Below are 20868 nucleotides of genomic sequence, written 5' to 3'. Positions count from 1 at the left end.
CAGCTCGAACTGCAGATTACAATGTGAAATTTACCCAGTCAGGATAACAGCTGGAACTGCAGATTACAGTGTGAAATTTACCCGGAGAGGATCACAGCTGGAACTGCAGATTACAGCGTGAAATTTACCCGGTGAGGATCACAGCTCTAACTGCAGATTACAGTGTGAAATTTACCCGGGGAGGATCACAGCTGGAACTGCAGATTACAGCGTGAAATTTACCCGGTGAGGATTACGTCTCCTCATACAAACCATTCCTATTCCAGAGAGATGCCAAGATTTGTTTGTGAAGTGTAAATGAAAATTTAACAGTTTGGAAGGAACTCAATAATTTTGCATATACACACACACACACTCACTCACTCACATAAACACTCACAGTCATACACAGCCACACAAATAGTCACAGACAGGATTCACCCACACACAGGCACACTCAGACATACACAGACACATACACTCGCAGACACACTCTCATGCACACTCACATAAACCCATTCACTGTCACACTCACTGACACAGAGACAAAGACACACTGTCTTACTCACACACAGCCACACAGGGACACTCACACACACACATTCAGTGACACACTCTCATGCACACTCACACAGACACACACTCATTCACTGACAAACTCACTCAGACACAGGGACACTCACACACACAGTCACTGACACACAGAGAAAGACACACTGTCTCACTCACACACAGCCACAGACAGGAACACTCACACACACACATTCACTGACACACAGACAAAGACACACTGTCTCACTCTCACACAGGGACACTCACACACACACACACACACACACACACACACACACTCACTGACACACAGACTCAGTCACACTGTCTGACTCTCACACAGCCATACACAGGGACACTCACTGACACACAGACAAAGACACACTGTCTCACTCTCACATAGCCATACACAGGGACACTCACTGACACACAGACTCACAGACACACACACAGTCACTGACACACAGACTCACTCACACACAGGGACGATCAGCACGCAGACTGAACACTCACCGAAAGACTGTACACATTTCTTCAGCAGCTCGTCCAGGCTGAGGGCCTTGGTGAGCGGCGAGATGGACATGATGGCTTTGGCCTTGCTGATCTCTGCCGGGCTCGGGCAGGTCATTCGCCGCCGGCACTGCCGCTGAGAGACCTTGGTGCCCAGCGTGCTCTGGTACTCATGCCGTGTCTTCCTGCGGTGGGAGAGAGCGGAGACAGCAGATAAGTCAGACAGCCCAGGGAAAACACAAAAGGAATGAAGGAGGACTTCAGCAGCACCTCACATGACAGACTGAGCACAATACGTCAAGGAACAAGAAGATTAGAAAAGGGAGTAAACTCCCTCCACCGGGAAAGTGTTGCTTCATCTGCAAATATACAGCCTCAGCATTGGCGTTTTCTCCCAGCATTCCCCCTGACAACATCACCCCCCCCCCACTCCCGATCAATGTCACTTGTCCTGAACATAAAGAGAACGTCAATCCCATAATCCCTCCAACAGAGCAAAGTTGAGACTTCTTGCAGCAATCTAGATGCTGACCGCTCGGCCCATCTTAAAGCTACTGGTTCTGAGCAGGACAACCCCATTTGCCCCCCCCCTTCACCTCGTTCCCCTGCTCCTCATCTCAACTCCTTCACTGGGGGAAACCTAAGGGTCACTTACCGACCTCCCTGAGCCCCGAGCCGATAGCAGGTTGTGGGGGTGGGGGGAACGAGGGACTCTCTGCACAGGTAGCGTCGGAGGTCGGGATTGAACTGGCTTTCCAGGAGCTGCGAGGCTGCTACACACCCCTCTATGGCACGCACTCACTGCGGCACCAATCCCGGTTGCCTACTCTGCCCTTCATCGAAGTCGAGGGAAGCAAGAGCTTGAACAGGAGGATCCCACAAGCAGCAGCGGGATTGGGAACGGGGGACTAGCGGGGCATGTGAATGTACGTGGCCCGATTAGCAAATGTGGCGTCGGGAGTAAATTGGGGCAGCTTGCTGATGGTGAAACACGATGCACAGGGAATCGCAGGGGGTTACATTTCATCCGGAGTCTGGGGAGATACAGCAGGTCACAAAACCCCGCAAATTTCTACAGATGTAACGTGGAGAGCATTCTAACTGGCTGCACCACCGTCTGGTATTGTGGTGGGGGGGGGGAGTGTGGGAGGCTAATGGACAGTATTGAAGTAAGCTTCAGAGAGTTGTAAAATCAGCTCTGTCACGGACACAAGCCCCCGTAGTATCCAGGACATCTTTGAGGAACGATGCCTCAAGAAGGCAACGTCCATCATTAAGGACCCTATCACCCAGGACAACAGACAATAGGTGCAGGAGTAGGCCCTTCAGCCCTTCTAGCCAGCACTGCCATTCAATGCGATCATGGCTGATCATCCACAATCAGTACCCCGTTCCTGCCCTCTCCCCATATCCCTTGACTCCGCTATCTTTAAGAGCTCTATCTAACTCTTTCTTGAAAGCATCCAGAGAATTGGCCTCCACTGCCTTCTGAGGCAGAGCATTCCATAGATCCATAACTCTCTGGGTGAAAAAGATTTTCCTCAACTCTGTTCTAAATGGTCTACCCTTTATTCTTAAACTGCGGCCTCTGGTTTTGGACTCCCCCAACATCGGGAACATGTTTCCTGCCTCTAGCGTGTCCAATCCCTTAATAATTTTATATGTTTCAATCAGATCCCCTCTCATCCTTCTAAATTCCAGTGTATACAAGCCCAGTTGCTCCAATCTTTCAACATATAACAGTCCCGCCATCCCCGGAATTAACTTCGTGAACCTACGAAGTTAATAGCACTCCCTCAATAGCAAGAATGTCTTTCCTCAAATTTGGAGACCAAAACTGCACACAATACTCCAGGCCATGCCCTCTTCTCACTGTTACCATCAGAGAGGAGGTACAGCAGCCTGAAGACACACACTCAGCGATTCAGGAACAGCTTGTTCCCCTCCGCCATCTGGTTTCTAAATGGACTTTGAACCCATGAACGTTACCTCACTAATTTATTTTTATTTTTGCACTACTTATCTATTTAATATAGATATAAATACTTACTGTAAATCACAGTTACTTTCCCAGTGTTATGTATAGCATTGTACAGCTGCTGTAAAGACAAATTTCACGACATTCGCCGGTGATAGTAAACCCGATTCTGAGATTTTGTTCAGACAGGGAGACGGACTGAGGCAGGACTCTTAACCCTTCTTATGCCAAGACAAAAAGGGGTCCATAGACCCCCGGGTTGTGAAGCCCTGGACTGAGGAAAGGATTTCAACTTACTGTGGATGGAAAAGTGTGAGGTGATGTTCTCCGGCTGTCAAATCAGCAAAGATGCTATGGCAGAACACTGACGAGTGTTGTAGGGAGTTCACTGAAAGTAACCTCGAAAGTAGACAGGGTGGAAAAGGAGGCATTTAGCATGCTGGCCTTCATTGAGTTTTAGTAGGAGGGACGTTATGTGCTAGTTGATCAGTATTGTGCAAAAGTCTTAAGCACATGGGAAGGGGGCAGGGAGAGGGGAATCATGGTTGGGGAAAGGGGAAGGGAGAGGGAAGCACCAGAGAGATTCTGTAATGATCATTGTTTGGAATCAAATGACCTTGCCTGGTGTCTCAGGACTGGGTGTGTCTGCACCCAACTCACCCCTGGCACTCCGTCACCGGTCCCACGCCCCTCCACCTTTGCCATTCCCAACAGCCTTTGCTACCACCAGGTTTATAAATTCGCTCTCTGCTCCACGTTGATGATTACGGTCTGAGGCACAGTGCTGCAGAAGTCATTGCTGAGACCTCACTTGGAGTGTGTTGGCACTATCCTTCAAGAAAGACGTCGCCAGGCTGGAGAGGGAGCAGAGGAGAATTCTAAGGCTACTGCCTGGACGAGTAGGCCTCAGTTTAGGGAGATGTTGGCCATTCTGGTTCTTTACTCCTTAGAGAACAGGACCATAAGGAGTGACCCCATGGAAGTTAATAAAATCACGACGGGTATGTATTAAGGAGACAATTGTAGACATTTCCCCAGGGTTGTGGAGGGCACAGACTTGAGACATAACTTCTTTACACAGGGGACAGTGAGCACCAGGAACGAGCTGCCAGAGGAAGTGGTCAAGGCGGGTACAAGTGCAACATTTGAGAAGCACTTGCACTGGTACGTAGAGAGGAAGGGCTTGTGGCTTACAGGCTGAGAGTTAGAGGAGGGTACTGTGAACAGGATGGAAGGGCCTACTTCTGTGAGTCTGCGACTGGCAACGTTGCTCCCAGAGTTGCGTCCTCCCGTGCAGGGTCGCCACCGTACGCTCGGTGTGCAAGGTCTCATCACGCTCCTGGTCACACCTGGAATTCCAGCTCACAGTACACCCCCACTGTGCAATGTCATATCAAGCTCCACATGTGTAAGGTCACGCAGTTCTCCCGGTGTGAAAGGTCACAACACTCTCAAGGTGTGAAAGGTCACACCGCTCCTCCAGTGTGAAAGGTCACGCCACACTCCCGGTGTGAAAGATCATGCCGTTCTCCTGGTGTGAAAGGTCACGTGTACTCCCAGTGTGTAATGTCACACTGCACTCCTGGTGTGAAGGGTCACGCTGGCTCACCCGGTGTGAAAGGGTCACATTGCACGCCCAGTGTGTAAGGTCACACTCACCAGCATCCCAAGGGTTTGTAGATGGGAGAGATATTCACTGAGGTGAGGAATGAGGCAGCATCTCACTGAAGCAGTAGAATTTGAACGGAACTGGATGGAGCCGGTCAAGGGTGGATACCCCAGTGTGGGGTCCCAGAGATCAGCAGCAAGCCCTTCAGCGACTGGGGAGTGAACTTGTCGAACTCACCACCACTGCTAGCTGCAAATTTCTAGTCATTAAACATGCTCATTGAGGAATGGGTGTGTTTCTCAATGTCGAAGGGATGACGGAGAGATGGCAGGGACTGGTTCCTGGGACAGGTAATCAGCAACATCGTCTTCGATGGCAGAGCAGGCTCGATGGGCCCAATGGTCTGCTGCTTACAACGTAGCTCCGTCCGACACAACACGTCAGTGACAGGAGGCTACACTGCACCCGAATGTGACACCTGTATCGAGCCACCTCGACATCAGTGAGACCCACCACAGTTCGGGGGACCGTGTCGCCAAGTTGCTACCAAAGACAGACTCTCCAGGTGGCTTCCCATTTCAGTTCTGCTTTACAAACCCACAACAGCAGGCCTGTTCACAGCACAAGGGGGCCAAGTTGAATATATTCTGTCTGGGCAGCCTTTAACTTGACGGCAGAAGCATTGATTTCTCTAACTTCCAAAGATCAGCGCCCTCTGCTTCTTCCTCACCCCTCCCCACTCTCTTTTCTCTTTATTAATGCCCCTTTCTGGCTACCCCCTTGCATATTCCCTTCTACTTCCTCCTTCTTATTGACTCCCTCTGGTTCCCTCCTTCTCCCTTTCATTCCATGGCCCTCTCTCCTCACCTACAACCATTTGCCTCTTCCACCCTCCCACCTTCTCCCGCACCTACCGGTCTTTCCTATCACGTGCCAGCTCATACCCACCTCCCCTTCATCCACCTTTCTATTCTGGCCCCCTTCCTTTCCGGTCCTGAGGAAGGTTCTCAGCCAAAAACATCAACTGCTTATTCACCTCCATAGATGTGGGGTGGAGTTATGTCTCTACCAAAGGAGGTATTAGGCCCCCCTTCCCTCCGCTAGCCTGCAAGTCACCCTTGGGCTAGGAGTATCCCCTCCTTAGCCCTCCCAATTAGGTTTATGTGAAGCCATGGGGGTACGTGGTGGATGGTCATACGAGCAGCTGGTGCAGATCACAATTCCTGGTTAAGCGACCACTGACGCCAGGCAGACAATCTCTGAAGAGTGACTGGGGGGGGGGGGGTTACCCATCCTGTAAAGACACTGGCCAGAAGAAGGCAATGGCAAACCACTTTGTAGAAATATTTGCCAAGAACAATCATGGTCCTTAGACCATGATCACCCATGTCGTACAACATGGCACATAATGATGATGTCATATGACACGGCACATGATGATGATGTCATACAACAGGGCACTTTATAACGCTGATGATGCCATGCGGTCTGGTTCTTCCTGTGTTTTGTGGGCGTTGTAGAAGACTAACCCCTTGTGTGGCATGGTGGCACGGCTGTTCACAGCCTCTGCATCACAGCTCCAAGAACCTCGGTTCGATCTTGACCTCTGGAATTGTCTGTGTGGAGATTGCATATCCCCCTCCTGCGGGCTTCCTCCCAAAGATATTGGCATGTTATCCAAACCTGCTGCTGGGGTCCAGGTGAGGGGAAGCATCTGGGAGGTGGGGGGAATGAACTGAGACTAATGTAAGTGTATGTTTTATGGATGGTGTGGACCTGAGGCCACTTTCCTTTCCCTGTTGTACGACTATGTTCAGTGACCTTTCTGAAGGACACACGGAGTGTGGAGCAGGGGTGGAACGATCTGTCTTTGACATAAATACCTAACAAAATGAAATCACCTCACAAAACAGCCTTAAAAATACAAAGTTAAAGTTTTCCAGGATAACAGAACGCTCCTCCCTCAGGCCAGTCTCCGAAATGTGAACAATGATTGCGTTTATCTAGGAAGCCATTTTCCTGCCATTGTCTGTGAGGAGTTTGTACGTTCTCCCCGTGACTGCGTGGGTTTCCTCCCACTGTCCTCAGATGTACCGGTTGGTGGGTTAATTGGTCATTGTAAATTGTCCTGTGATTAGGTCAGGGTAAGTCGGTGTTTGCTGGGTGGCGCGGTTTGAAGGAACTATTTTGCGCTGTTACTTAATAAATAGATCAATTAGGCGACCGGCCACGTCCAGCTGTAGCGGTCGGCAGTTGGGCCGGGATCACCCCCATTGCTGAGTGACTCAGCTTCCCCCAAGCCCTTCCCCCCCCCGGCACCAGAGAGAGCTCCCCCTCACCCGGGAGAGTCAGGCAAGACTCGCAGGGAAAGAAGGGCACAGAGATGCCGCCATTCCTGGCCCCAGCATCAAGGATGCGCGGAAAGGTGCCGAGGAAAACAGCGATATCATGAAGGGTCCTGCCCACCCTGCTCATGGCCTCTTTGTCCCACTGTCACCAGGGAGAAGGCTACGCTGCGTCCAGGCCAGGACCTTCAGACTCAAAAACAACTACTTTCCACCCAAGCCATGAGGCTGATCAACACCTCCACCCGTTAACCCATTCCACCACACCCCCAACCACCACTAATTTACCATTTCCTGTCAGTCACCATATGTACAGATACTCGTGTACCTACTGTCACTTTATGTGAACACAGTCCATGTATATAAGCTAACCTTATGTATTTACATTTATTATGTTTCTTTATGCAACACCAAATCCAGAGTAACAATCATTTTGTTCTCCTTTACACTCGTGTACTGACAAATGTCAAGAAACCACCTTATTAATTTACTTATTGAGATATCATGATATCCCCTGATTTAACCCTAGCTTAATCACAGGACAATTTACAATCAGCAGTGAACGTTCTAACCGGTCTTTGGACTGTGGGAGGAAACCAGAGCACTTGGAGTCAGGAGAAGGACGGACTAACAGGCAGCTGTGGCAACTGTTGTAGGGCTTGGAAGCTTGGCTGGCTCAGTGACCCAGAGAGCTGTGTTGGCTGGGGTCAGGGCTTTCTGCTTTGGATCTCAGTAGGGAAAGGGTAGAGGACAGACAAAGAGCGGCCCACCGGTCCTCCAGGTTCAAGGGTTCAGCTCACCCTTGACCCTGACTGGTCAAACAAAATTGTCCCAGAAACAGCAATAAAGAACCCTTCTGCATCCGAGTGCGACGGGTTTCCCGAGTCTCCACCTGGCACTTGCTTGACTGACAGCAGTGAAAACTGACAGGAAGCTACTGACACGATGAAGGAAGCCCTGAACATTGCCAGAGATGAACCACACCTGGAGTATTGTCTGCAGTTTTGCTCTCCAAATTTGAGGAAGGACATTCTTGCTATTGAGGGCGTGCAGCGTAGGTTCACAAGGTTAATTCCCGGGATGGCGGGACTGTCATATGTTGAAAGATTGGAGCGACTGGGCTTGTATACACTGGAATTTAGAAGGATGAGAGGGGATTTGATTGAAACATATAAGATTGTTAAGGGATTGGACACACTAGAGGCAGGAAACCTGTTCCCGATGTGAGGTGAGTCCAGAACCAAAGGCCACAGTTTAAGAATAAGGGGTAGGCCATTTAGATCGGAGTTGAGGAAAATCTTTCTCACCCAGAGAGTTGTGGATCTGTGGAATGCTCTGCCCCAGGAGGCAGTGGAGGCCAATTCTCTGGATGCTTTCAAGATAGAGTTAGATAGAGCTCTTGAAGATAGCGGGGTCAAGGGATACGGGGAGAAGACAGGAACGGGGTACTGATTGTGGATGATCAGCCATGATCACATTGAATGACGGTGCTGGCTCAAAGGGCCGAATGGCCTACTCCTGGACCTATTGTCTACCTTCATTGCTGCCCTAAACGCCAGTGGTGTAATGGGCAGTAAGTAAGTACTGCCGTGACACCCTATGAAAGAGACATGATCATGAATAAGGTTTCTGTTAAGCAGAATTTTGTAATGAAAAGATTGGGCAAAACGTATCTGCAGAGAGTGGTGTGGACAGCCCAGCACATCTGTAGATGTGAACTTGCCACTATTCAGGACATTTACAAAGACAGGTGTGTAAAAAGGGCCTGAAGGATCATTGAGGACCCAAATCACCCCAACCACAAACTGTTCCAGCTGCTACCATCCAGGAAACGGTACTGCAGCATAAAAGCCAGGATCAACAAGTTCTGGGACAGCTTCTTCCACCAGGCCATCAAACTGATTAATTCATGCTGACACAACTGTATCCCCATGTTATATTGACTATCCTGTTGCACATACTATTTATTATAAATTACTATAAATTGCACTTTTAGACGGAGACGTAACGTGAAGATTTTTACTCCTCACCTATACAAAGGATGTAATAAATGAAGTCAATTCAATTCAGTTCAGTATTTATCCGCAGTGAATTGGCAGGCACAGAGAGTAAAATGTGACTTGTTATAGTGAAAAATAAGTTCATAAATTCGAGACTCTGAACGGTAATGATGCAGTGACAGTGTGTAAGGAGAACGTGTGAATCAGCACGTCGACAGCGCTTCTCCCTATAGATGCTGCCTGGCCTGCTGTGTTCTACCAGCATTTTGTGTGTGTTGTCAGTTAAACCACTTGCAAGGTTACCTGAAAGTGGTGTCACGGGTACACAAGGTGGGGAACGATATTTTTTAGTACACTGGCCTACACTGGCAATGAATTCAGAAGTTGTGAGGCTATATCAGGCTGCTTGGCAAGAGATTGATGAGGCTACATTGGTTGTACAGAGCTCAGCTTTAATCACATCTCTACAGGAAAGATGCTGTTATGCTAGAAAGAGCAATTGAATTGAGTTGACTTTATTACTTACATCCTTCATGTAAGTGAGGAGTAAAAATCTTTTAAGTTACGTCTCCGTCTAAATGTCCAAATGGATACAGAGAGTAAAGGAGGGGGTTTAGGACACAGCCCTGAGGGGCACCTGTGTTGAGGGTCAGAGGGGCAGAGGTGAGGGAGCCCACTTTTACCACCTGCTGGAGTAGGAGATCAACAAGGATGTTGCCAAGCCTCGAGGGGCAGAGGGGTTGAGCAAAGTTCAACCACAGACAACCCTGAGATACGTTTTCTTGTGGCATACTCAGTAATTCCAAGAAACGAAGGTTGGAGGTGTTGTGGATAGTGTGGAGGGCTGTCAGAGGTTACAGCGGGACATTGATAGGATGCAAAACTGGGCTGAGAAGTGGCAGGTGGAGTTCAACCCAGGTAAGTGTGAGGTGGTTCATTTTGGTAGGTCAAATATGATGGCAGAATATAGTGTTAATGGCAAGACTCTTGGAAGTGTGGAGGATCAGAGTCCATAGGACACTCAAAGCTGCTGCACAGGTTGTCTCTGTGGTTAAGAAGGCACACGGTGCATTGGCCTTCATCAATTGTGGGACTGAGTTTAGGACTGAGAGGTAATGTTGCAGCTGGTCAGACCCTACTTGGAGTACTCTGCTCAATTCTGGTCGCCTCACTGCAGGAAGGACGTGGAAACCATAGAAAGGGAGGAGATTTACAAGGATGTTGCCTGGATTGGGGAGCATGCCTTTTGAGAATAGGGTGAGTGAACTCGGTCTTTTCTCTTTAGAGCAATGGAGGATGAGAGGTGCATAAGATGATGAGAGGCATAGATTGTGTGGATAATCAGAGGCTTTTTCCCAGAGCTGAAATGGCTAGCACGAGAGGGCACAGTTTTAAGGTGCTTAGAAGTAGGTACAGAGCAGATGTGAGGGGTAAGTTTATTTACGCAGAGAGTGGTGAGTGCGTGGAATGGACTGCTGGTGACAGTGGCGGAGGCGGAAACAATAGGGTCTTTTAAGAAACTCCTGGATGGATACATGGAGCTTGGAAAAATAGAGGGCTATGGGTAAGCCTGGGTAGTTCTAAGGTAGGGACATGTTCGGCACAGCTTTGTGGGCTGAAGGGCCTGTATTGTGCTGTAGGTTTTCTATGTTTCTAAACGTTAACCGACCACACCCAACTGGACGGGTAAACAACCAGCGCGCAAAAGACAACAATCTGTGCAAATACAAAAAAGAAAAAAAGAGAAAGAATTATAAGTAGTAAATGATTGAGAAGGTGAGATGAAGAGTTCTTGTAGAGATGGGGTGAGTAAACTTCAGAGAAGTTTTCCCCACTGGTTCAAAAGCCTGCTGGTTGAGGAATTGAACCTGGGCCGTCTGTGCTAACTCTACTATGCCTCTCTATCAAAGAGACATGTTCATGATTGAGCTTTTTGCAGACCTGCTGGTGCGAATCCTGAGGCTCCTGTACCTCCTTCCTGATGGTTGAGGGGTAGTAACTGTTCCTGAACCTGCTGGTGCAAATCCTGAGGCTCCTGTACCTCCTTCCTGAGGGCAGCAGTGAGGAGAGAGCATGGCCTAGATGGAGGGGGTCGCCGATGCTGGATGCTGCTTTCCTGCATCAACGTTCCATGCAGATGGAGGCAAGGGCTTTACCCGTGCTGGACGGGTAAACTTGGTTGGGACTGTACTCATTAATACAGAGGAGAATGAGGGATGACCTTCTGGAGGTGTATGAGGGGTACAGACAGGGTGAATGCGCACAGCTTTCTCCCCAGGGTTCGGGAATCAAGAACTAGAGGGCATAGGGTTACGGTGAGAGGGGAGAGATTTAACAGGTACATGACAGGGTGGCCAGTCTACGGAACAAACTACCAAGCGGAGACGGTTGAGGCAGGTACATTAGCCACATTTAGAAAGGGAAGCGGATAGAAAAGGTTTAGAGGGGCTATGGGTCAAATGGGGCTAAGTAGGACGAGCATGGTTGGTCATCTTGGTCAGCATGGATGGGTGGGCTGAAGGGCCTGATTCCGAGCTGGGGTGCTGGCCTGCCCTCGGCAAAATGATGTGATGGAGCTTTAAGGCCATAAGACACAGGAGCAGAATTAGGCAATTCAGCCCCTCGAGTCTGTTCCAGCTGATTTATCAACCCTCTCAACCACATTCTCCTGCCTTCTCCCCAACCTTACTAATCAAGAACCTATCAGCCTCTGCTTTAAATATACCCAATCACTTGGCCTCCGTGGTGTCTGTGTCCACAGATTCACTACTCTCTGGCTAAAGAAGTTCCTTCTCTGTTCTAAAGGCTTGTCCTTGTATTCTGAGGCTGTGCCCTCTGGTCCCAGACTCCTCTTTGACAGGAAGCATCCTCTCCATGGAGGCCTTCCGACGTTTGGCAAGTTTCACCGAGCAGCCTCCTCATTTTTGCCAAACTCCAGTGAGTGCAGGCACAGAGCCTCCAAGTCGTGGGGGCTACCACCAGGAATTATATTCAGGAAGGGAGACAAAGGAGAGGTTGTGTTCTGGGACAGGTCTGAACGTGGTGAACAGAGAAGTGGACCCATTACCAGACAAGGAAATGGTTAAGGGGGCACTGATTGGTAGGGCTATAGGGGGAGGGGGAGTCATGCAAGGGGTGTGGAGCTCACGGTGTGAAAGGCTGGTAGAGGAGAAACCCTCACCTTTAAGAGGCATTTGGATGAGTGATTGAGGAGTCAAAACCTTTAGGGGTACAGGCAGTCGTCAAATCAAGTCAAGTCAACTTTTATTGTCATTTCGACCATAACTGCTGGTACCGTGCATAGTAAAAATGAGACAACATTTTTTCAGGACCATGGTGTTACATGACACAGTATAAAACACTAGACTGAACTACGTAATAAAAAAACACAGAGAAAGCTACACTAGACCACAGACCTACACTGGACTGTATAAAGTGCACAAAACAGTACCAGCATTACAATAAATAATAAACAGAACAGTAGGGCAAGGTGTCAATCCAGGCTTTGGGTATAGAGGAGAACAGCAGAACAGAGGTGGGATTAATCCGATGAAATTGGTGTATTGTGGCAGCGTAATGCTTCACAACGCCAGCGACCCAGGCAACTTTTGCCATGGTCTGTAAGAAACTTCTATGTTCACCCCCCTCCCCATGACCTCCTGGGTTTCCTCCAGGTGCTCTGGTTTCCACTCACATTGAAAAGACGTATGGGTTAGTAAGTTAAATGGGCAGAGTGGGCTCATTGGGTGTGGTAACTCTAAACTACATAAAAATCTCAATACAATGTGCTATACACACCATTCAACCCTGCTGCTGTAACAAGGTCATTCGGTGGTACATTGATGAAAGGTTAGTGCCGCTATCGTGACCCTGGAGAAATACTCAGGGTTAGTCAGTTTATTGTCAGTAATAGGTTACAGTGAAATACCTTGTTCTCATGAAGCTCACAGACCAAACAGTGTGTGTGATAGTTTTACAGTTCTGTGCAAAACTTTTAGGTGCACACATATATATAGCTAGGGTGCCTAAGACTTTTGCACGGTACTGTAGTAATTCTATGTATTGCACTGTACTGCTGCCACGAAAGAAAAGCAAATTTCATGACTATGTGAGTGATGATAAACCTGATTCTGATATGGGTCTCTGTTGTGGACTGAGAGTGGGAAAGGGGCAGGGAGAGGGGGATCATGGTTGGGAAAAGGGGAAGGGAGAGGGGAGGGACCAGAGAGACATTCTGTAATGATCAATAAACCAATTGTTTGGAATCAGTGACCTTGCCTGGTGTCTCAGGATTGGGTGTGTTGGCACCCGCGCCAACCCCCCCACCCCCCCGTGTCTCTGGCAGTCCTTCTCTCCCACTGGTCGCGCACCCCTCCCGCAGCAGGCATCCCTCGCCATTCCCAACACCCTTTGCTCCAGCTAGATTTACGAAGTCGCTCTCCGCTCCACGTTGACAAGGACAGTACCATGCAAAGGTCTTAGTCTCCCCAGCTATATATATGTTGCTAAGACTTTTGCATAGCACTGTATAAGCCATTGGTGAGACTGGATTTGGAGTATTGTGGATCATGCACAGTACTGTAAACACAACGAACACAGAACAAGTGAATTGTGCAAAGCCTGTAGGACAAACAGAAGTGACAATAAGAGAATAGATTAGAGACATCAAACAGTGGCCACTTTATTAGTTAGCTCCTGTACATAATAACATGGCCACTGAATGTAAGCTCATGGTCTTCTGTTGTAGCCCATCCACTTCAAGGTCGACATGTTGTGCATTCAGAGATGCTCTTTTACACACCGCTGTTCGAACATGTGGTTAATTGAGTTACGGTCGCCTTCCTGTCAGCTTGACTCAGCCCTGACATTCTCCTCTGACCTCTCTCATTCGCAAGGCATTTTCACCCCACACTTGATTTCTTTTTTGTTTCTCGCATTCTACATAAACTTCACTGAGGTGGCTGTGCATGAAAATCCCAGGAGATCAGAAGTCCCTGTGATACTCAAACCACCCAATCTGGCACCAACAATCATTCAACGGTCAAGGTCACATTTCTTCCCCAGTCTGATGTTTGGTCTGAACAACAACTGAACCTTTTGACCGTGCCTGCATGCTTTTGTGCATTGAGTTGCTGCCCCCTGATTGGTTGGTAAGATATCTGCATTAATGAGCAGATGTACAAGTGTGCCTAATAAAGTAGCTGCTGAGCGTAGAGTTTGAAAACATGGCAACGCCATGGAGAAGAGGGTGTGAAAGGGGTGCTGGATTCAGAAGTCTGACTGCAGTGTGGAAGAAGTTATTCTTGAGTCTGGACAATTTGCCATTCAAGGCACTGTGTCCCAACATGCAGGCAAATTGCAGGTCAGAGGAGTCGCCTTAAGTTGTCAACAGGCCACCTTTGCATCATAGAAAATTACAGCACAGAAACAGGCCCTTTGGCCCATCTAGTCTATGCTGAACTATTTAAACTGCCAAGTCCGATCAAACTGCACCCTTCACATCCATGTCCCTATTATAACTTTTCTTAAATGTTGAAATTGAGCTTACATGCATGACTTGTGTTGGCAGCTCATTCCATACCCCCATGACTCTCTGAGTGAAGAAGTTTTCTCTCATGTTCCCCTTAATCTTCTCACCTTTCATCCTTAACCCATGACATCTCATTGTAGCTTCACCCAAACTCAGTGGAAAAATCTTAAACACAAGAGAGTCTACAGATGCTAAAAATCCAGAGCAACGCACACAAAATGCCGGACAAACTCAGCAGGTCAGGCAGCATCTATGGAAATAAATAAACCAGTCGATGTTTCAGGCCGAAACCCTTCTTCGGAGCAAGACACGCCCTGAAGAAAGGTCTTCGTCCGAAACGTCGTCCGTTTACTTATTTCCATAGATGCTGCCTGACCTGCTGAGTTCGTCCGGCATTTCAGTGGAAAAAGCCTGTTTGCATTCACTCTGCCCCTCATAATTTTGTACACATCAAATCTCTCCCCCAATCTTCTATGTTCTATGGAATAAAGTCCTAACCTAGTCAAGCTTTCCTTATAACTCAGGTCCTCCAGTCATGGCAAGACTCTTGCAAAGTTTCTCTGTACACTTTCAGTCTTATTGACATCTTTCCTGTAGGTGGGTGACCAAATCTGAACACAAATTAGGCCTCATCAATGCGTTATACAACTTCAACATAACATCCCAAACTCCAGAACTCACTTTTTTGATTTATGAAGGCCAACGTGCCAAAAGCTCTGTTTCCAGCCCTACTTACCTGTGACTTAACAGCCCTATCTATCTCGTTCACTGATGAAAGATAACTCCCACCCTATCTGGTCTAGGTGACGTGTGACTCCAGTCCTACTTCCCGAACTCTCAAAGCCAAGCAAGCCTTTCAGTCTTCCACAAAAAACAGTGGTTGCTAAAAATCACCCCCCCCCCAATAAACGGCCCCACCTTGAAAATACACCACTGCCTACAAAGTCTGTCCGTTCCGGTTCTATGGGTCAATATCCTCTTGCTCGGGTGATGCCTCTGGCTCGGTCGTTGATACAAATTCTGCTTCAGACAGAGTTCACAAGAGATTCTGCAGATGCTGGAAATCCAGAGAAACGCACACAAAATGCTGGAGGAGCTCAGCAGGCCGTGCAGCATCTATGGAGGGGGGAAAGCAGTCACCATTTCGGGCCAAAACCCTTCATCGGGACTGCAAAGGTGGGGGTTGGGTGAAAGAGTATAAGCTGGCAGGTGATAAGTGAGACCAATAGACAATAGACAATAGGTGCAGAAGGCCATTCGGCCCCTCGATCCAGCACCGCCATTCAATGTGATCATGACTGATCATCCACAATCAGTACCCCGTTCCTGCCTTCTCCCCATATCCCTTGACTCCGCTATCTTTAAGAGCTCTATCTAGAAAGCATCCAGAGAATTGGCCTCCACTGCCTTCTGAGGCAGAGCATTCCACAGATCCACAACTCTCTGGGTGAAAAAGTTTTCCCACAACTCTGTTCTAAATGGCCTACCCCTTATTCTTAAACTGTGGCCTCTGGTTCTGGACTTGCCCAACATTGGGAACATGTTTCCTGCCTCTAGCTTGTCCAATTCCTTAATAATCTTATATCTTTCAATCAGTTCCCCTCTCATCCTTCTAAATCACTCATCCTTCCAGGTGAAAAGCTGAGTCTGACGAGGAAGGAAATTTTTATTACTTATTCAACCACACCGCCCAGCAACCCCAATTTAATCCTAGCTTAATCTTGAGATAATTTACAATGACCAATTAATCTACCAACCAGTACCTCTTTGGAATGCGGGAGAAAACTGAAGCACCCAGAGGAAAACTACACGATTTTGGGGGGGGGGGGAAGAAGGGATGGTACTAATTCCTTACAGACATCAGCAGGACTTGAAACTGGGTTGCCTGCACTGCAGGTTAATTAACCATTACGCCACCGTGCCGATGACAATGGAATAAAGGCAAAGAGGAGGGCAACCAGGAGAAGGTGCTGTCGTAGGGGGGGGGGGTGGGGTGGAACTAGACTGAGGGAAAGCAAAAGGTAAGGAAGGTGGGAGAAGCAGTGGGGAGTGACTAGCAGGTCAGAGAAACCTATGTTGTCATATACAGTAACCTCCAAGAGGACCAGAGGACCACGACCTTTTCGTAGGGATTGGAGACACCATTCAGGGCTTTGTGCTTTGGCTCTTGGTAGGGTCACCCATGCCAAACAGGTCAAAGGGTAGAGGTCAGACTTAGAGTGGTCCACCGGTCCTCCAGGTACAGGGGTTCAGCTCAGGGCCGACAACCCAGACTGGTCAAACAAAATTGTTATGGAGACAGCAATGAAGAATCCTTCTACATCTGAGTGTGACGGTATTCCCGAGTCTCCACCGGGGACTTGCATGACTGACAGTGGTGAAAATCCGGGCTACTGACACGATGAAGGAAGCCCTGAACACCGCCAGAGGTGGAGGACCTTCACTGCTGCCCTAAATGCTGGCGGCAGTGCGTGGGACCGTAGATATGCAGTGAGGTACTTTTGACAGCTAGGCTTCTCAACAATCAAGGCTTAGCAGTGTCAGAACATCTCCGAGGTAGTACTGTGTTGTCAGCTATTTGTATTGATGGAGCGAAGAGATAGTTTACCACACTCAAGCTGCTAGATCACAAGTTCAGCATGCAGCGATTATTATCCAGTTATATTTATGGGATCTTGCTTTGCATTAGCTTGCAGCCCCATTTCCTCCATCGCTGATTGTAAAGTGCTTATGGACTTCAACTCTTACACTGTCCAGTCGGCAGAGACTCGCTGAATTTCCTATCAGATCCCGGCATTCCCCAGTAACTACTTCCCACGCCTGATCTATTCCAGGGCTCCCCCTGCTCCTCATCCATTTTCTACTCATGGCAAGAGTGTTGGTGCAGGGGAGCACAACCAGCTGCAGGCTCCCCACTAAACAACCGTCTCGACTTCAGAAAAAATATCGCCAACAAGAGAAAATCTGCAGACGCTGGAAATCCGAGCAACACACACAAAATATGTTGGGGGAGCTCAGCAGGCCAGGCAGCATCAATGGAAAAAAGTACAGTCGACGTTTTGGGCCAGGACGTTGACTGTCCTTCTTTCAATTGATGCTGCCTGTCCTGCTGAGCTCCTCCAGTATTTTGTGTGTGTGTGTTGTTCAGGAAAAATATCATCGGGCTCACCTCCCAAAACTCCCTCCTCTGAGCACCTTCACCAGAAGGTCATACAATCTTCACCAGAAGGCCCCAGAACTGTACAACACAGAAACCCCTTAGCTAAACAAGGACGTGGTGACATTGGAGAGGGTTCAAGGGAGGTTCGTGAAAGGTTTACCACATGAGCGTTAGGTGGCTCTGGGCCTGTGACTCTCTGGAATTTACAGACTGACACACTTTATTGATCCCGAGGGAAACTGGGTTTCGTTACAGCTGCACCAACCAAAAATAGTGAAGAAATATAGCAATATAAAACCATAAATAACCAAATAATAATAAGTTAGTAATGCCAAGTGGAAATAAGTCCAAGACCAGCCTATTGGCTCAGGGTGTCTAACACTCCGAGGGAGGAGTTGTAAAGTTTGATGGCCACAGGCAGGAATGACTTCCTATGACGCTCAGTGTTACATCTTGGTGGAATGAGTCTCTGGCTGAATGTACTCCTGTGCCTAACCAGTATATTATGGAGTGGATGGGAGTCATTGTCCAAGATGGCACACAACTTGGATAGCATCCTCTTTTCATACACCACTGTCGCAGAGTCCAGTTCCGCCCCCACAACATCACTGGCCTTATGAATGAGTTTGTTGATTCTGTTGGTGTCTGCTTCCCTCAGCCTGCTGCCCCAGCACACAACAGCAAACATGATAGCACTGGCCACCACAGACTTGTAGAACATCCTCAGCATCGTCCAGCAGATGTTAAAGGTCCTCATTCTCCTCAGGAAATAGAGACGGTTCTGACCCTTCTTGTAGACAGTCTCAGTGTTCTTTGACTAGTCCAGTTTATTGTCCATTCGTATCCCCAGGTATTTGTAATCCTCCACCATGTCCACACTGACCCCTTGGATGGAAACAGGGGTCACTGGTGCCTTAGCCCTCCTCAGGTCCACCACCAGCTCCTTAGTCTTTTTCACATTAAGCTGCAGATGATTCTGCTCGCACCATGTGACAAAGTTTCCCACTGTAGCCCTGTACTCAGCCTCATCTCCCTTGCTGATGCATCCAACTATGGCAGAGTCATCAGGAAACTTCTGAAGATGGCAAGACTCGGTGTTGTGGTTGAAGTCCGAGGTGTAGATGGTGAAGAGAAAGGGAGACAGGACAGTCCCCTGTGGAGCCCCAGTGCTGCTGACCACTCTGAAGAAGAGTGATGGGGGATCTCATTGAAACCTAGCGGATGTTGAATGGTCTAGATAGTGTGGATGTGAAGAGGATGTTTCCTATGGTGGGAGAGTCTAGGACCAGAGATTATAACCTCAGAATAGAGGGATGTCGATTTAGAACAGAGATGAGGAGGAATTCCTTTAACCAGAAGGTGGTGAATCTGTGGAATTTGTTGCTACAGGCATCTGTGGAGGCCAGGTCATTAGGTATACTTAAGATGGAGTTTGATAGATTCTTGATAAATCTGGCCATGAAGGGACACAGAGAAATGGAGTTCAGAGAGAGATGGAACAGACTTGATGGGCCAAATGGCCTGGTTCTGTTCCTATCTCTTACGGTCGTAGGGAAACAGGCTCTTCAGCCCAACTCATCCATGCTAACCAAGACACCGACTGGAGCTATTGACCAAAGGTAGCTATCAATATCCATGGACGTGGTAGTCAGTGAACAGAGAGAGAAGATTGAAGTTAGCTGAAGATAAAGGTTGGTCAAGCCTGGGAACACTCGCGGCGCCAGTGTTTGGGGTTCAGTTCCTGCCGCTGTCTGTAAGGAGTTTGCAAAGAGTAAAGATCAGCGTTATTTGTCTTATGTGCAGTACAGTGAAAGCAAATCAAATCCGCGAGGTTTGTGTTGGGCAGCCCGTAAGCGTCACCACGCATCCAGCGCCAACAGAGCATGCCCACAACTCACTAACCCCAATCATACATCTTTGGCATGTGCGAGGGAAGTGGAACGCCCAAAAGAGCCCCATGCGGTCTTGGGGAGAAAGTACAAACTCCTTCCAGTCAGTGGTGGGAGTTGAACCCAGACTGGTGATTGCCAGTGCTACAACTCCCTAAAATTCCTACTCTCCCCAGTTTCCTCCGGGCGCTCTGGTTTCCTCCCACGTTCCAAAGTCATGTGGGTTAGAGTTAGAGAGTTGTGGGCACACCACACCCGCATTACAAGCTTGGCGACACTAGCGGTCCCCAGACTGTGGTTCTCGTTGACACAGACAATGCTTTTTACCGTGCGTTTCGAAGGGCATGTGACAAATAAAACTGATCTTTAATCTTCTTCCTTTGCAATGGTGTCCAGCACCGAGGAGTGGGATCTTTCTGTGCACTTACTACAAACCCATATCAGATGAGGCTGCTGCCACTGGGACTGGGATAATCAGGGAGCAACAACCTCACTCTGCAGGGAATTCCACAATTCATAGGCTCAGCAGCCACTGCACCAGTTGCAAATGATATACAAGATGGATTAGACATCGAAACTCATGCAGAACCCCCTGCCCATAAGGTTAAGGGGGGGAGGTTCTGTTGCCTTGTGGGCTAAGGCCTTTTGGATGGGAGCAGAGGGGAGAAGAAGGCAGGTGAGACAGGAGACTGTTGGGGTGGGAAACGCAAGGGAGGGACTGGGCATGAAAACTGTTGGGTGGGGAACACGAGGGAGGGACAGGGCATGGAGACTGTTGGGGTGGGGAACGCGAGGGAGGGACAGGGCATGGAGACTGTTGAGGTGGGGAACACAAGGGAGGGACAGGGCATGGAGACTGTTGGGGTGGGGAACACAAGGGAGGGACTGGGCATGGAGACTGTTGGGGTGGGGAACACAAGGGAGGGACAGGGCATGAAGACTGTTGGGGTGGGGAACGCGAGGGAGGGACAGGGCATGAAGACTGGGTGGGGAATGCGAGGGAGGGACAGGGCATGGAGACTGTTCGGGTGGGGAACGCGAGGGAGGGACAGAGCATGAAGACTGTTGGGGTGGGGGACGCGAGGGAGGGACAGGGCATGAAGACTGTTGGGGTGGGGAACACAAGGGAGGGACAGGGCATGAAGACTGTTGGGGTGGGGAACACAAGGGAGGGACTGGGCATGAAGACTGTTGGGGTGGGGAACACGAGGGAGGGACAGGGCATGGAGACTATTGGGGTGGGGAATGCGAGGGAGGGACAGGGCATGAAGACTCGGGGTGGGGAACACAAGGGAGGGACTGGGCATGAAGACTGT

The 20868-nt window shown here is 48.9% G+C and overlaps 1 protein-coding gene across 6 annotated transcripts in view; it reads right to left on the bottom strand.

Moving 5' to 3' along the window:
- The window catches only part of LOC132381421 (RAS guanyl-releasing protein 1-like), a 219428-nt gene that overhangs the window by 95719 nt on the left and 102841 nt on the right, over window positions 1-20868 (bottom strand). For 5 of the 6 annotated variants that reach the window (XM_059950816.1, XM_059950815.1, XM_059950813.1 and 2 more), the window contains exon 2: window positions 1045-1226. In XM_059950816.1, coding sequence (XP_059806799.1) covers window positions 1045-1226 — 182 coding nt within the window. Of the gene's footprint in view, window positions 1-1044; window positions 1227-20868 lie in introns of those variants that run through there. The other variant, XM_059950819.1, reaches the window with a different exon arrangement.

This window comes from Hypanus sabinus, chromosome 26 (assembly GCF_030144855.1).
Source record: "Hypanus sabinus isolate sHypSab1 chromosome 26, sHypSab1.hap1, whole genome shotgun sequence".
NCBI classification, from domain to species: Eukaryota; Metazoa; Chordata; class Chondrichthyes; order Myliobatiformes; family Dasyatidae; genus Hypanus; species Hypanus sabinus.
This window is presented reverse-complemented; position numbering and strand designations above follow the sequence as displayed.